At 42.1% G+C, this 17,490-nt stretch overlaps 1 protein-coding gene across 2 annotated transcripts in view; it reads left to right on the top strand.

Annotated features, from left to right (window-relative positions):
* The window catches only part of ABHD12 (abhydrolase domain containing 12, lysophospholipase), a 63,491-nt gene that overhangs the window by 34,969 nt on the left and 11,032 nt on the right, over nucleotides 1–17,490 (top strand). For both annotated transcript variants that reach the window (XM_077335334.1, XM_077335343.1), the window contains exons 3-9: nucleotides 117–222; nucleotides 4,683–4,802; nucleotides 5,065–5,095; nucleotides 6,090–6,135; nucleotides 9,466–9,595; nucleotides 15,070–15,107; nucleotides 15,869–15,948. In XM_077335334.1, the coding sequence (XP_077191449.1) occupies nucleotides 117–222; nucleotides 4,683–4,802; nucleotides 5,065–5,095; nucleotides 6,090–6,135; nucleotides 9,466–9,595; nucleotides 15,070–15,107; nucleotides 15,869–15,948 (551 nt within the window). The remainder of the gene's footprint in view (nucleotides 1–116; nucleotides 223–4,682; nucleotides 4,803–5,064; nucleotides 5,096–6,089; nucleotides 6,136–9,465; nucleotides 9,596–15,069; nucleotides 15,108–15,868; nucleotides 15,949–17,490) is intronic.

Raw genomic sequence — 17,490 nt, 5'->3', positions numbered from 1 at the left:
TCATTGCTTTATTATGGTAGCCATTGATATGTTTTGTATATTTAAATAGTAGCTATGAGAGCAGTCAACTGGTAAACAGAAAATACACTTAGTTTCTTCTAATTTTTCTATTTCAGTGAGGGCACCCTACTTCATTGACTTGAAAAGGCCTCAGGACCAAGGTTTAAACCACACCTATAACTACTACCTACAGCCAGAGGAGGGTGTAACAATTGGAGTCTGGTAAGGAAGGCTTTGTCTGTCCGACTGTCCACTGGAGTCTTTTCATCATCATGCATATTAGGATCACCAGACATGTTTTATTTTAGTGTCAGTCTTCTGTTGGGCTCTTCTTAGAAAACGGATGAAATTTTTCTCTTTTTGGGCCAATCACAAAACATGAAAGGTGTCAAGCCGACAGTAACAACAGCTTCTGAATAGGGTATTCCCACAGGGTAAAGGCAACCATAATTTGATGAAAAAGAGGCATAGAAATATTCTAAATAAATACCTCCTGGGCTTACGAATCTCCTGCACCAAGAAGACAGAGGAAAACTGGTTGGCCCTTTGCTTTGGTAAAAATATACTATTTAGTTTCAATTTCTAAAGAAAGGGGAGGCCGAACAGTGAGATCTCCAGTTCAACATTTAGGAAGATAATCTCTATCTATTGCAAAACAAAGGCCACATGGCTGTGCCAGACTTGACTGAGATGAGCTCTGCATTACTGCTCAGTGAGATAGGGAGGGAGGGGAGATGACTCGGTGTTCCCTGATTTGTTTCCATTCAAGACTCCATTTTATTTTGCTTCCTTCTTGAGGTATGAGGAACACATTGGGTGTCATGTTGGGATCTCTGCTCTAGCAAGTCATGGAATGTAATATAGGAAGGACTTACATAAACAGGTCAGAGTTCGCAGATTACTGCCAAGTAGTGATTAGTGATGTTCCTGCTGACGCTTGAAATCAGATAATTATGAATACTGACTTATCCAATGTATGATACTTGGCTGCATTAATTAAATGTTGGCTTCCCCCAAATGCTTTCTGTGTCTCAGAAGTATTCTTGTGCCATCTGAGCTGCAGTCAGTGGCTACTTTTTCAGCAGTGGCACAGAATTGATGGCTCTCTAGCTTCCAGGGGACTTGATGTATCTCTTTCTTAAATGGTGTTCCAGAGAGGGCTTGAGGTTTGGGGTGGGTTTTGTTTTACTTTTTTGATTCTGTTATTTCTTTTGATCTGTTTTTCATTTTTATTCATTGGCTGTATCTGGAGATTATATTTTTATAAGCTTTTAAGTTACTTTAAAAGTGTTTTAAAACAGGAATTTGTAATCCATGTTCAGGCTGACCAACCCACTTTGTTGGTGCATGTACAAAAGTTCTTCAGTGTTAACCACTTTGTGTTAGTGATCCCTAGATAGTTTCATGCATATTACAGGATTTAAAATTAAATTAGGTTTCTTGGCTAGTTTGCTGGAAATATTTTTATTCAGTTACTCTATGATGTTCAGGCCTAAAACCTGCTTTTGTGTGGTAGGTGTTCGCTTGGGACATGTGTTAGAACTTCTGAATGGCTCTTAGCCTCAGTGGGTGATGCATGTTATAGTTCTGTGGGAACGTTTGCTGATATTACAAGCTGAGAGAGACACCTACAAACATTTTTTCTCAGCTTTGAACTGTGTCAAAGAAGTTTGGGTATCAATAGTTATAATACATGTTTTAGTCAGATCCGTTGTCACAATGCCTAAAAGACATTGTATTATGCCACAGATTCTTAGGCAAGTCTCTGCATCTCCTCCCCAGTAAATTCTCTCATGTGCTGTACAGGAACAGCAATGTATTTTGCCAGAATCTGTGCCATTCCCCCTCTTTTATCCAGAGGGCTTAGGGAGGCATATGTGGTTCTTCCTTCCTTGATTTATCCTTGAAACCAGCCCTGGAAGACTGGCTCCTAAAAAGTTATTTCTTTGGGTGTCTCTCAATCATCTCAATTATTTGTAGCATGCATCCTGTACTGCTGAATTTACTAGTTTATATCCAGTGAGTCCAATTTCAGAGGAAACTATATAGGAGCAGGATTTTGCTTCTGCTCCTAGTGAGTTCCTTAAACTGTTTGGAGGCACAGTGGACCCTCAGGAGTACATAAAGGGGAAGGAGGGTAGAGTGAAGGCCTGCAGTGGGATGGTGAATTTGCATAGTTAATGGATTTTCGTTTATATTTAAAATACCTTTCCTATGGTATGCTCTGTAGAATATTCAGGATCACTGCCAGTTTACAAGAGCCAAGCACCCAAAGGAGTTGGTTAGCTAGTATGAGTCTCTTTGCATCCTAGCCTTTTTTAAAACAACATAAAGTTGTTAATGGCTTCTGTAGGTTGGGGAATGAGTGAGATCTTCTCTCTTCAGAAAACTTAAGTGCCTTCTGTAAGGGGTGGCCCAGTATTTCTGTCCCCCAGGCATGCCAGCCTATGGGGTAGTAGGCGGATATTAAGCAGCAACTTAATAGAGGCCATCACAAAAGATCCATAAATAATTGAAGAAGACTGGATTTCCTTCTCCCAACCTGTGTGGAAAGCATTTAGTTATAATCCCTTTTGTTTGCCATTCATTATCCTGGGCACCCAAAATTTGCAGCTGTCTGTTTTTTACCTCTTTGGAAAATTCTCTCATAATGTTGCTTGAGAATTGGAACAATGGCTAGAAGAGTAATAAAATGTATTTAAAGCTAGGAATTTCCAGTAAATGGCCCTTTTTTGCCTTTGAAATTTCCATCAAGTAATTCTGTTTGGGTTTACAGGCCTCTGCTGTTTTGGGATTACTATGCACTGTAGTACTTGCTATATAAATGCAGGATAAGTACACTGAGCCATATCGGTGGTTTATAAGCTGCTTACTTAATGTAATTAATGGGATATAAAACTTTGAAGGATAATCTTCAATTAAAAAAGGAAGCGAGAAGTTAATGTCACTGATGGGTTAATATCATATGATCTGAAAGTACTGAAGAAAAAAGTGAAATGTCCAGTAAATTCCTCACACAGATTTGCTGATGAGCTTTCAGGTTTTCATGAGGTCTACGATTTGCATAGTCTCTGCAGTTATCTGAGCATTAGCGAACACTCATTTCCTTCAGCTTCTGTCTGCCAACAGAATTACACATTGGCTTGGATCCAGTGATGAGCAAGTGGAAACATAAATGGACTTGGTGCAGCTCTGCTCGTGCAAGATTTTGTGTGGCACCTAATACTTTCCTCACTGTATAGTACGGTGCCCACAAATTGATTGCATGCCTGCTTGTACAAGATACTGTGCAAACAGGGATGCAGTAAGTGTGGCTTAGCACAAATGGCAACTGCGGCAACTCTGCAAGAGTGCTAGCCCCAACAAAAAGTTTACTGTAGAGTCACCACATTGTATGTACTCTTATTATGATTTAATGCCTTTGTTTCTTTCCAAAGGGCAGTGGCTGGGGAGGTTGGAGGGAGGAGTATTTTAACTGTCTCCTCCTGTTTCCTTTTTTTTTTCACGAGTGTTCCTCCCTCAGTGGCTGAGTTTGGGAGGGGAACCTTTTATTCAGAGAACTGCATAATGTGTAGTTCAGTCCTTAATACAGATATTCCATAGGCTTAATCTGTATTTTTAGGAGATAGAAACAAGTGTTCTTATATTAATCTCTAACATAATTCCATACCCTCATTTTCCAACAATTGTCAGTATCATTTCTGTAGTTATGCTTGTATTAGAGTTGTATCCTGTTGTTATGATGGTGTTTTTAACACTGTTCAATACCAAGGCTGACTGTTTCTCCACAGCTGATTGAGTGTTGCAAAATGGATTGGGGGATACCTCAAAGAAGCTTTGGAGTTGAAAGCTGATGAGAAGCATATTCTCCATACTGAGAGAGGCTATAGCTCAGCAGTAGGACATACTTTAAAAGAAGCATATTCTAAGTTCAACCTCTGGCATCTTTTGTTCAGAGGACATCAGGTTGACGGTCTGGGAAAGACTTGTGCCTGAGACCTTGGAGAGCTATAACATATAATTCATTCTGATAAGCGCTTTGGCTATAGAAGATCTGGCATTTATCCTGAGTTCTCATAGAAATTGAGAACACATTACAAAGAGTGAACAGGAAATGGTATTCCTGAAGCTAGCTAATACTCCTCACATTGTTTGGTGCCTCAGTGCTGTTACAAATAACTACCACCAGTACCAGCAAATGGTGGGTGACTGCATATGAGAATGATCTGGAAAACTGAACCAGTTTTAACTTAGAGGGCATGAATTTGGCACAGGGCTGCCTTTATTAGTTGATAGCTTTATTTTCATTGTTAAAATGGAATTGCTGCTTGAAACCCTAGTCCATGCAGTGTGCATAAGTGGCATAACTATGGAAGAACTCTTTAAAGTTGTTTCTAACAAATACATGAGGCTTTCTGTAAATGCTTAGAGAAAACTGAGCACAGAAAGGAATTGGGGTGAACATTCGTCAGCCTCGTGAGTATTGTGTGTTGCATAGTAGGACTGAGGAAGAATAGCCCATTGTCTTTGTGTTCCTATTGCTGAAGTAATAGATTTCTGTTTAGATGGTGCTTTGTACATAATTGTCTGGTCTATCTCTCCTGAGTAGTCTGTGTCATTGAAATCTGTTGGTGGCATGAACAGAGAAGGGATGAGATTTCTGATTTTACTATTACTTCTAGGCACACAGTTCCTGCAGGTTTATGGAAGGATGCTCAAGGAAAGGATCAACCATGGTATGAGGATGCATTGGGTTCTAGTAGTCCTGTATTCTTATACTTGCATGGAAACGGAGGTACAAGGTAAGACATTTTAAAATGAGCCAACTTCTAAAAAGATAGCATTGTATTTTAATTGTAAGGGTTCAGATCAAATTATGGCTTGTTGATTTCAAGTGGCAGATATGTCATAAAATCAACAAATAAGTTATTTAACTGCTTATTTTTACCTTCCTTTGGGTTTTCAGTTAAGTCAAGGTATTTCTAGAGAAACCATGAAGAATGTACCAAAGCTGACTTTAAAAAATCACAAACTAATGTGTACTTTCCCAAATTCTTTTAATAGAGGAGGAGAACATCGAGTGGAACTTTACAAGGTGAGGATTGCATTATAGTTACTCAGAAGAAGAAGAGAGCCAATATGGTGTGATTAAGAGTGATGGCCTCTAATATGGAGAACCAGATTTGATTCCCCACTCCCCGACATGCAGCCAGTTGGGCTAGTCTGTTCTCAGAGCTCTCTCAGCCCACTTACCTCAGAGTATCTGTTGTGGGGAGAGGAAGGGAAGGCACTTGAGACTTTTTGGGTAGTGAAAAGTGAGAGAAACCTCTAAAGCCCAGGTGCTGTTGTACTCACATTCATCTTTGACTTGCATTCTCTAAATTTTCACCCTTCCCCCTCCTTCTGAGGTTCCCAAGGTTGTATACATGGTTCTCCCCACCCCCCCATTTTTTCTTATAACAACCCTGTAAGATAGGTCAGGCTGAATATGAGTGATCCAAGGTCTCCCCTTGAGCTTCATAACTAAAGTAGGAGTGTAGACCCAGGTCTTCCACATTGTAGTCAGACATATCAACTGCTCTAAAGGTAAAGGTATCCCCTGTGCAAGCACCGAGTCATGTCTGACCCTTGGGGTGACGCCCTCTAGCGTTTTCTTGGCAGACTCAATACGGGGTGGTTTGCCAGTGCCTTCCCCAGTCATTACCGTTTACCCCCCAGCAAGCTGGGTACTCATTTTACCGACCTCGGAAGGATGGAAGGCTGAGTCAACCTTGAGCCGGCTGCTGGGATTGAACTCCCAGCCTTATGGGCAAAGCTGTCAGACGGCTGCCTTACCACTCTGCGCCACAAGAGGCTCGTATCAACTGCTCTACCACACCGCTTTCTCAGGTTTATTGGAATATATAAAATGGAAACCTTTCCTGAACTTGAGATCTAGTTGTCTGAATACTTTTTATCTACCACTATCAAAAACAAACAACCCCAACTCACTGCACATAGAAAGCGCGCAAGAAAGAAAAGGGTGATTCTTAAAAAAAAACAAAACATGTAGCATCCTTTGTAATTGTATTTGTCTTCTGTTTGTTCAGGTTCTGAGTTCTTTTGGTTACCATGTAGTCACATTTGATTATCGAGGTAAGATCCTTCTTCCCTGGTATGTGTAACACATCCAATTGATCACTGCCATGTAATTAATGATTAAAACATTCCTTGAATTTCATTAACAGTTTAAAATCTCAGTAAAATTGTTCTGATGACATTTTTTAAAAATATGTTTTTCCCTATTGCTAAGGTAGTATTTTGCCTGGTACTTGCTTAGCTTAGTTAGCCAGTTAAAATCATAGAGTAATAGAATTGGAAAAGACCTCATGGGTCATCTAGTCCAGTGGTCCCCAAGCTTTTTATCACCGGGGACCGGTCAATGCTTCTAAAATTTACTGAGGCCCGGGGGGTGGTGGTGGTGGTAGTGTTTTGCCAAGGGATGCCACCGCTGCCTGAGCCCCTGCCCCACTTGCTATCCCACCAGCACCCCTGTCTTCTTAACACCCGCTGGGGGCGCTGCCAGCAGCAGCTGTGCATTACCACGCCGAGGGGGAGCCCCAACCATGGCAGCCGCTGGAGATCACCAAAGGTGAGCCGGCAGGAGAGTGGCAGGGCAGACTCCGAGGCGGCAGCCGGGGAGGAGGACGAGGAGGAGCCGCGGCCCAGTACTGAATGATCCATGGCCCGGTCCCGGTCCCCAGACCAGGGGTTGGGGACCACTGATCTAGTCCAACCCCCTGCACTATGCAAGACACTCACAACCCTATTGCTCATCCACTGTAACCTGCCACCTCCTTAAGCCTTCACAGAATCAGCCTCTCTGTCAGATGGCTATCTAGCCTCTGTTTAAAAATTTCCAAAGATGGAGAACCCACCACCTCCCAAGGAAGCCTGTTCCACTGACAAACTGCTCTAACTATCAGGAACTTCTTCCTGATGTTTAGACGGAGTTTCTTTTGAATTAATTTCATCCCATTTGTTCTGGTCTGTCCCTCTGGGGCAAGAGAGAACAACTCTGCTCCATCGTCTATATGGCACCCTTTTAATACTTGAAGATGGCTATCAAATCCTCCCTCAGTCATTTCCGCTACAGGCTAAACGGACCAAGCTTCCCCAACCTTTCTTCATATGTCTTGGTCTCCAAAACCCTCAAAAGTTGAGGAATAGTAATTACTGCGGAAATGAGTCTCTTCCCAAGTCTATTTTTAAGATGGGCATATTAATTTTTCGATTCTTTCCTTGATATTTTTATCTATGTGTTAACATTTATCTGGTATATCTCCTAATATTTTTTATCAATGATCCTCCCACAAATTCTACTGTGTTTCTGAGATTGGGCGTTGGTTCTGTGTGTTTATGTGGAGGGACAGAATAGAAGCTATACTAAAACTAGCATCTAACCTCATGTTATCCTTTCAACCGTGATTTCTTATACTTCAGGTTGGATTTTAAAAAGTGTGTCCTGCTTTTCTCATACTTTTGGCAGCCAACAAACCTCTGTAATAAAACAACAAAATAAAATCGAAAATACTTTCAAATAAAATACTAGCTGTATGGGCACAAAGCTGTATCCTTGGCTGTCTCTTAATTATATGATGCAACACCAAGAATGTGTCTCAAAGTATTTTGGGATTCCCAAATATTTCTGTGCTCAGGCAAGGGTGGACTTTAGTGTAGCATTCTACAGAGATGGACCCTGCTCAGTATTCTAAAACATGTAATTTTTTTTTAAGTAAAGGGAATGTTAACCAGTTTTGTTGCAGATCTTAATAGGAAGGCTGCTGTGGAAAAAACATTGTTGCCTTAGAAATGGCCCTGCTCACAGAGCTGAGTCTAAACAACATCTGCCTGGCCAGAGAGAAGCTGGTCTGGTTTTCGCACCCCCTTAGGTCAAAGGTCACCTCCGGTGTGATCCCCTCCCGCCATATCTTGCCCGTTCTGTTTTTTTCCACCTCACCCCTTATATAAGGATGTTCCCCCTCTGTTCTGTGTCTCTGTCAATATTCCTTGAGCCTACCATCATCTTATAGCACCACATGTGTCTGGAGTAGTTCTATTTGAGGGTGTCACTTCTGATTGAGCGGACCAGCCACGGTTCATGACATCTGCATGATGACCTCAGGGAGATTAGGTATCCTAGGGACATAAGTGCTTTTTGTATTTAAGAGCTGTATAAACATCATGCCCATCTTGTCTGGAAAAGCCAATTTGGTGTAGTGGTTAGGAGTGCGGACTTCTAATCTGGCATGCCGGGTTCTATTCTGCGCTCCCCCATGTGCAACCAGCTGGGTGACCTTGGGCTCTGCAGGGCACTGATAAAACTGTTCTGACCGAGCAGGAGTATCAGCGCTCTCTCAGCCTCACCCACCCCACAGGGTGTCTGTTGTGGGGAGAGGAATGGGAAGGCAACTGTAAGCTGCTTTGAGCCTCCTTTGGGTAGGGAAAAGCGGCATATAAGAACCAACTCCTTCTTCTTCTTCTTCTTCTTCTTCTTCTTCTTCTTCTTCTTCTTCTTCTTCTTCTTTTCAGAAAAGCTGAAAAAAAAGCCTTGGTAGGGAAGGAAGGGAGGGGAGGACATTTTCCTCCCCTAAATGTTTCCAGGCCTTCATATGTCTATGCATACTGCATCAGAAGCAGAATATGCCATCACAAGATACTGAAACAACATGCTGCTGAGATGAACTGAGCATGAAACACATTTCTGTTATTGGGCCTCTGGAGGACACACAGACACCCCTACCGCACACATACATATTGCAAAGGTGTATAACATCAGCTAATCTTTGCACTGGAGACAGGAAGTCTGTAGCTCAACTACTTTACAGCTGGAAAGCCACAAGGCACAGGTTGCCTGTCCCCCACCTCAATCTATGATAGCCTTTCTCAACTTTTTTTACCATTGAGAAACTTGTGAAACATACTTCAAGTTTTGAGAAACCCCAGAAGTGGTGTGATGGTGCAGAATATGGTTGGGAAGCATAGCTGTGGACACACCCACCCAGGGCCCCTCCCCTTCCAACCCATTCAGGAAGCCTTTCCAGGGCCTTCAAGAAACCCCGGGGTTTCATGAAACCGGGGCTGAGAAAGCCTGGTCTATACCTTGAAAATCCTGTTAGTCTCTAAGGTACTGAATGTAACTATTCTACTACAAACCAACACTACCCTCAAGCTACTGTGCGGATGAAGCTCCCTCCCCACCTCTAAATGCTGAGACTGTTGTGGAACTAAATTGAATGAAAGATGCTTGAATGTTTATTTAGGTGGTTTGTAATTTCATTTTAATGAGCATCTTAGCAAAGTCTAAAATGTTGAGAGGCAATTTAAATGCTGCTATATTAGATTTCTCTGGCTTTAATTCAAACACTTTGCTTTGACTAATAGCTTTGAATACGTTTCCTGGAATAAAATTCTTTTCTCTTTCAGGCTGGGGAGACTCAATAGGCAGTCCTTCAGAAAGTGGACTGACTTACGATGCTCTTCATGTTTTTGACTGGATAAAAGCACGAAGTGGAGACAATCCAGTTTATATCTGGGGACACTCCTTGGGTACTGGGTAAGCCTTTAGATTCCATATGGCACCTTACAGCCCTTTGGAATAGCTCAGGTGACTAATGCATGGTGTGGGGATTGCAGTCTAATTTACTTTCTAATGGGTAGCACTGAATAAAATGTGGTTTGCTACACATGCTTTTGCCTCCTAGAACCAAGATTTGTCAAAAATCTATCATAGAATCATAGAGTTGGAAGGGACTTCCAGGGTCACCTTGTCCAACCCCTTATAGAATGTGTTTTCTAAGAAGTAATTCCCAGTAGCCTTAGGACTATGGCTTCTCAGAACTCAACAGCTGATTTTGTTGCTGGTCACTTGAATTCATAGTTTCTTCTGTTTCAGAAAGTCTGGGACATGAGATGACAGCTGGACAATCACAAGCTACCAGTAGCTTGCTTGCTGCTTAAGGGTACCTCTAGATGGCCACATCTGCCCAATTCTTGCTCCCTTTCAGTGTCTAAAACCTGATGTGTTTGACATAGGTAGAAAGCAGGCTTTTTTCCCTACCCATTAGCAGTCAACAACTGATGTGATCAGAGTTTACCTGGCCAACTTGAGACAACCAGTCATGCCCTTATCCCATGAAATGTTGAGCTTCTGGCTGGTTCAAGTTGGCCAGGTGAACTTCAGCTGCATCACCTGATTGGTGGCAGAGTCTTACTCCCATTATTCTGATATTCGAGAACTGTTGGATTGGGGAGTAGTTTGGGACATTGTTAATGAAGAAAAGATTGGCAGATTCTTGTTTAGGATGGGCGACTCTGTACTGCATCTAGCGAACCACTCGTAGAGAGCCTTAATAGGCATGAGTTTTCCAAGCAGTACCTTTTCATCCCTAGGATGATGATACCTAGAGTCATGAAACCTGTGTGGGCAGAAAGCTGTACGCCATGTTAGGACTATAGAGGTGAAAGAATTGGGAGAAATCATGAAAGGTGGATTTTTTATCCCATAACTATAGGTTTTGTCAACTTGTATATCAAAAGAGACTGGTAGAAGGAAAAACATAGGGAAACCTAGATGTGTTGTATTAGTAGGAGGAAGGATACAACTGTGTTATGTTAATAGGATATAACAAAGTGAAACCTCATCTGTTGTATAATGCCATAAAAAAGGGCCTTGACAGTATCTCTGGGTGTGTTTTGGAAGTCACATTTTGATGATTTTTTTTTGGGGGGGGGAGAAACTGGATATCATCAAACAATGGCTTCCTGGAGGTATAATTTAAAAGAATAACCATTGTAGCCAGCAACAATCCCCTCCCTCTCCCCAGCTGGGCCATACAACCACTTTACAACCACTAGTACAGACATCATCCTTCTGTGCAACTCTGTCAACCAGGTAGTTCAGTAATTACACACAGTTGCCCTAAAGTCTTTCTCCTCTGCACTTATCAAAAACTGTGGAGACTAACTATTGTAAGGCAAAGAGATCAATAAGAGAGAAACCAGTGAATTTTACTTTAATATCTTCAGAGCGGGGAGGAGAGAAGGGGACCCCGGAGACGTTTGGGGAGTGTTGCAGCCGGGGGCACTTCCAAACTGTGCAAGTCCTGTAGTGTAAAACTGCCTTTCTTTCCATGTGAGGTAGAAGAAGAAGAGTTGGTTCTTATATGCCACGTTTCTCTACCCGAAGAAGTCTCAAAGCGGCTTACATTCACCTTCCCTTTCCTGTCCCTACAGCAGACACCCTGTGAGGTGGGTGAGGCTGAGAGAGTTCTGATATTACTACTCGGTCAGAACAGCTTTATCAGTTCTGTGGCGAGCCCAAGGTCACCCAGCTGGCTGCATGTGGGGGAGTGCGGAATCAAACCAGGCTCACCAGATTAGAAATCCGCACTCCTTACGACGACACCAAGCTGGGTGATGGGGAACCAACACCATCCTGCCAAGGCAGCAATGCAAAGTGGAGAGGAAAGAGCAGCTCTGAAATAATGCGGAGTGGTCACACCACTAGTGGCACTGCTAGGCACAGAAGGAGGAGGTAGCTAAGCACCAAGCAGTCAAAGTGCAGAGACAGTTGGACTTCTAGCATTCAGGAAATCACATTTTACTCTCCTCCCATTTCTCTTAAGCTCCATTTGGTCCCTGAAATTATTGTAATTTAGCACATGCAAGACAAAAAAGGCTGATGGGGGTTATACATCACTTCATTCCTGCTGGTGCTGATAGAAGGGATGGGAGGAAACAAGGAGCACCAGGAAGCACTTTAGTGGCATGGGGCCTCACAGGAGGCCCACTGGGGATCACTGCTACAGAACAACCTTTAAAGATGTCCCTTGTTGCCTGAGCTAGGTATACAGGTATCAGCTGCAGGATGGTGCTCCTGATAAAGTTTGTACTGTGTGCAGAGTGATCTTCTAGTCCCAGTTCAGAGGACCTAAAAAGAAAATTAGACAGTCTAGGCAGAAGCTGGAAAACTGTTGCATTTGTGTGTCTGTGTGTGGGGGGGGGCACCCCTTTCCTAACAAGACCCTAAGGCACTAGCCAAAATGTAATCATAACAAGCAGCCCAGCAGTTGGCACATTATGTCTGTCCAAAGATAACCTCCGTTTAAACTAACCTGGCTTTATACAGCATTTCTAGAGTTGCCAGTTCTGTAAAGTGTACACAATACTGTTTCACGTAGGTAGCAAAATGCCTCAGGGGGGAAACACAGGGCTTTTACTTAGTTTTTAAAAGCAAGTTAGCAGTGGACAATTCTCAGGTTTTGAATATGTTTGCTTGACAGTCATGGAAAATGTTTGTTAGATGCACAACATGATATTTAAATTTCTAAAGGTATTTGCCTTTTCTCTACTTTTACTGGCTTTCATCTTGGTCCCCAGTTCTTCCTTGTCCTGGGTCAACTTGAAAGTCTCATTATGTCATGTGAATATGAATGTTTCCAGAGTCTTTCCCAGTGAACTCAAATGTGCATACAGTGGAGCTATTTGTTCCATAGTGCATGTTGCATTGTATGTGTGAAGCCATTGATAGCATGGTTCACTCGGAATGCTGCCAAACACACTAACATATTCAAAACAGAAGAGCTTTGTTCATGGTCCAAGCAATTCAGGAAGCCTGAGACTGCTTGTTGTTCTGAATTGGAATGATGGCAGAAGAGGAAAATTAGGAAATCCTGCTTGAATTGAAGCACAATCATTAAATCCTATGTAGGGGGAAATATTTTTCAGATTTGGTTTAGATGATATTTTATGTTAAGACTAGCATTAAAGCCCGCTGTAGGAGAAATACAGCGGGCTCTAGCCGTGTGAAGGGATGGTTCCCCTTCTCCCATGGGCCGGGAAGCCTCAAGTGGTGTGATGACTTCCTGGCCCAAGGAGGAAGGGCAACCATCCCTCCGTGCCAGACTTACTGGCGGACTAGGGTGGCCAGGAGTGCAATGGTGGCAAGTTCACCAGAGCGCTTCTGGACAGGCTGGGGGAGCGGGCCCTGTCCAGACTGTGACCCAATCGGGAGGCATGAAGCACTTCCTGATTGGGCCAAAGATCAGACAGGCCCCACCCACTCTCCAACCACCAACCCCTTAGCTTTTTATGTTATACAGTGAAGCTGTTACAGATAAGATGAATTGAATTCCTTGTTCTATTGAACAAAGTAAGAAAAAATAGGATTTTAGTTAGCTTAGAACACTAAAATCATCAAGTGCTAATATGCTGACTGTCCCTGCCGCAAAAGTGTGCATGACCAGGACCAGGGTCTTTTCAGTCCTGGCCCCAGCCTGGTGGAATATGCTGTCTACAGAGGCCCAGGTCCTGATGGAACTGTCAGAGTGCTGTTCCACTAGGCATATGTTGAGGCCAGGGCAAACAAGTAAAATCATTGGGTCTCTCCCCTCCGGAATATATCAGCTTAGATGGCCTAAAAATATAAGAATAAGAACAAGACCTAAGAGGTGAGATAACGGCATCACTCAGGTTTATAGTTTTATGGTTTTTGCTGTTTTATCAGTTTATATTTATGGAGAATTTTAAAACGTTGTACACCATCTTGAGCCTATTAGGGATGTGTGGTTAATAAATCTAATAAATGATTTAATACATCTTAATAAATCATATTATGATTATCTGATTATTATTATTAATAATCATAATTGTGTCTTTAGGGGCAAGAGTGAAAAATTGCATGTTCTTAGTTCTTAAAGAAGTTCTGTCTATTCTAAAATAAAAGGCAAGGGGTGTGGTGAATTCAGAGTTTAAAAAGTAACTTTATTATGTATTGTGCTTTTAATCTGCAGTTCAAATGTTTATCTCCTTGAAGACAGTGGGGTGGATCCAGCCAACTTTTTCTTTCAACCTCATCCGTTTCCCCTCCAAATGACAGTCCCAGTTCTACATTACTTCAGCACGTGCAAGTCCCAGGAGCCCTTTTCTGTTTATCAGAAGGCTAACACTTTAGCAACATCAAATCTTGGGTTTTTTTTAAAAATGGAAAATAAGAGCCACTAAATAAAGATAACCAATTAGAGACCTAAAATTACTCTTCAGCATGTAAAAGGCATTTTCCCCTGCCAGGAGGACTGTTTTTGATCTTCACAGTTTAGAGCTTCTGTGATGGAGAGTAAATGATTAATGCTGCAACCTTGGCTGACAGGATTCAAATGGAGTTCTTCAGCTGAGACCCAAATAACTGAGTAGGACAGCCAGAGGAAAAATAAAGAAGAAAAAAGGGGGCTGATCAGCTAAAAACAAGAACAATGGAAATTCTTTGAGGGAGGGTGAAATTATCACAATTTCATGCAAGAAAACTTAAATGACATCCCCAGAGAGAGGATTTTGCTTGGGCAAGGGACTATGTAGCCTCTTCCATAGGCTGAAGAACATAAACAAATGTAGGCCTGACCTATTACAATGGTGCACAAACTCTTCCCTTTTCTTCATAGGTTTTAAATCCAACCTGTTCATCTCTTGGTTGAAATTCAGAAATGTTAAGTCTTCATGTCAGTATTTTTCTTAGAGTCAAAATTATTAGACCAGAACATAGAACTTAATTTGCACAAAAGCAGTGATAACCTGCTGCCGGCTAGGGTGGGTCGATGGCACAGCAGCAAGAACTGACACTTAGATTGCAATACTGTGCATTCTTGGGTGCAAGAGTGGCATTCCAACTCAAGAAGAACAGGGGCACCACTATCATTCCCCCATACTGCAGACTAATACTAATGTGCCATACGCACCAAATAGGAATCCTTGATTACGTTTCTAGGGTTTTAAAATGTATTAATTTATTAAACAAGAATTTTATTTTTCTAACACAAGTAAGAAATGGTTAAAAGAGACTCTGTGCCCTCTCTTTAAAATAACTAACTAGGTCAGGTCCATCCTGAATTCAACGCTTGTTGGAAAGTAAATCCCATTGAGTGAAGCAGGACTTAGTTCTTATACTCATTCAGAACTGGACTGTAAGATCATTTAAGTGCAGATGTTATAACTCTATAATTTTTAACTCTAGGTTAATGTTTTCTGTCTTTTTAGAGTTGCAACCAACTTAGTAAGACGTCTATGTGAAAGAGGTAAGAAATTGGTTTGGTAGAGTACTTTAATTATTAGTGCTTTTCAAAGCAGTGATACCTTTTGGGGCTTTTCAATCGTGATGTTTTCCCAAAAGAAACAGTATATGGGTTAAGCTTGTAGGTCTTTACAAGCTCTGTATTGGGGGGTAACCACTGAGGGGAGGGGAGGCTTAGAAACTTTCAAAATAAATGGGAAAGTGCTATCAACTACTTTGTGTCAAGTACTAAGAAAATTTGTTCTTGTAGCTTATGCTAAATATTCATACAGGTCTGGTTTCTTTCTCTGAGTTGTGCAAATATCATTGGTTTGGTTGCAATGCACCAAGCACTGCTATTTTGAAACCTCCATCAATTTTTGTATGGCTAGCACAGAGGCCTCTGCCTATCATGATGAGTGGCAGATCAGCTTCTAGCATAGTTGGAGGAACTTCAGCCCTTGATCCTTTGCAGTTGGGCTTCTGGCCTGGCCATATGGTGGAGATGGTGCTGGTCGCCCTAATAGATGATTTTCTTCACCAGCTGGATTGAGATGGTTTGGCCCTTCTCACTATGCTCGATATCTCAGCAGCATTTGTCATTGTCGACCAAAAGTTGCTGGCTCACCACCTTGTTGGGGCCAGGATTCGGGGACAGCCCTGCGGCTGATGTGGTAGGGGGTTATTAATTGTAGTTGATTTTTATGTGTTGTGAATTGCTGCATTGGGAATTGCAGAATATAAATGTAAATAATAAATGAATTTCTGCTTCATTTTGTTTTTCAGAAACTCCTCCAGATGCTCTGATACTGGAGTCCCCTTTTACAAATATACGCGAGGAAGCAAGAAGCCATCCCTTTTCAGTGGCAAGTAGAGATTTGTTGGCTGGAACTTCTGTCTTCCATTTCTGACTTACATGAATTACTCATATTCACATGCTGAATCAAGAATTCTAGGGCATCTTCATTGTCTTGCTGAGCACCTTGCTCATGGGCTTTCTGAAATGTTGCATTTGCCAGATCTGTGCAGTATTCTTTTCCTCTGTTGGGTTTGCCTGGTCATTATAAGGGGCATTCTGCAGAAGTATTGGTGACCACTATTTCTCATAGTCAAAGGCAAGATAATTCAAAATTATTTTCCATTCTCAAACCATTAAAGAAGGCATATACAAACAAATGACAAGTATCAGTGCTGAAGATGGGCAGAGGTAGCTTATTACATTTACCACATAGTCCACTGCAATCTCTGTTGAAGTGCTCAGAAGCTTAGTTAATGAGCAAACAGGATATAATAATTTTGACATTTTAGGCAATAGCTGGAATTCTTATGAAGGTGCAAGCCAATAGGTGGTTCCTGTCCATGCTAAGGAGACCAGACTGTAAGTCATCACTCAGAACAGTCAGTCCCGTCCATATTAAATCTCATGTGGAGTTGCTGTCTGCTCCACTTCTGGGCTGATTGTGGGAAAGGTAAGCCCACTTGTTGGTCTTATTTTCTGCGTAGTAAGTTGTGCCCCTTCTTGCTAGAAAGAGGGCAGGAGAGTGAAGCAGGAAACATGATTCAGCCCCTTTTTACGAACAAAATCCATTGTCCTGCCTCAGAGACAGGCTACCCCCCCCCCAAAGCTGTCATTCTCCTCCATCCCAAAACAAGTCCGTTTAAGGAAAATGGTGGCTTGGCTTTGATATGATGGCCTTCCTTGGCCATTGGAGAAAAGTCCATGAGAAGCAGAGAGCCAATTCAGTCCTCTGCCCAATTGCCCATTCCTTCCTAAGTGGAGCTAGTTTGTGAGTAATTACTGGGGATAGGGGCTTACAATTTCTCTACTATTTTTGTGTTATAAACTGCTAAGGTGCATTGAGCAGGGCACTCAATTGTTGGGATAAAGGGTGGGTGATCTTGAGAACATTTTTCCTCCTGTAAAGAAGCAGGCTACTTTGCACAGACATACTTATTTTAGTGAATTCAGTTGTAAAATGATTCACAAATGAGCAAAGAAAGTTCCAGCAACGAATCTTGGATATTGACTATCAGAACACTATTGCCGGAGCAAGCAGAACATGCTCTCCCATCTTTTTTGATATCTATCCTCCAACAAGAAGGATCCCGGGGTACTTTACATCTTTAAAATTGTCTTCCCTGAAGCAATATTTTATGCTAGCAAGGCTAAACCTTCTACCAACGGCAGTGACTAGAGGTCAATATGCTAAAATCCGATATGCCGACAGACTCTGCTCATGTCCCACCCAGAAACCTGAGTCAGTGGAGCGTGTTCTCCTCCTCTGTGAGCAACACAACCATCTTAGAGAATGCTGCATATATCCTCTCATGCGGGCGAGCAAGATTCACGGTTCCTCGACAGTAGTGCACTCTCTTTTACTGGATCACAAACCTCAAGTAACTGAAGG

This window comes from Paroedura picta, chromosome 1, assembly GCF_049243985.1.
Source record: "Paroedura picta isolate Pp20150507F chromosome 1, Ppicta_v3.0, whole genome shotgun sequence".
Taxonomy (NCBI): Eukaryota; Metazoa; Chordata; class Lepidosauria; order Squamata; family Gekkonidae; genus Paroedura; species Paroedura picta.
Note: the sequence above shows the minus strand (reverse complement) of the source record. Positions and strands in the feature narration are given on the sequence as shown.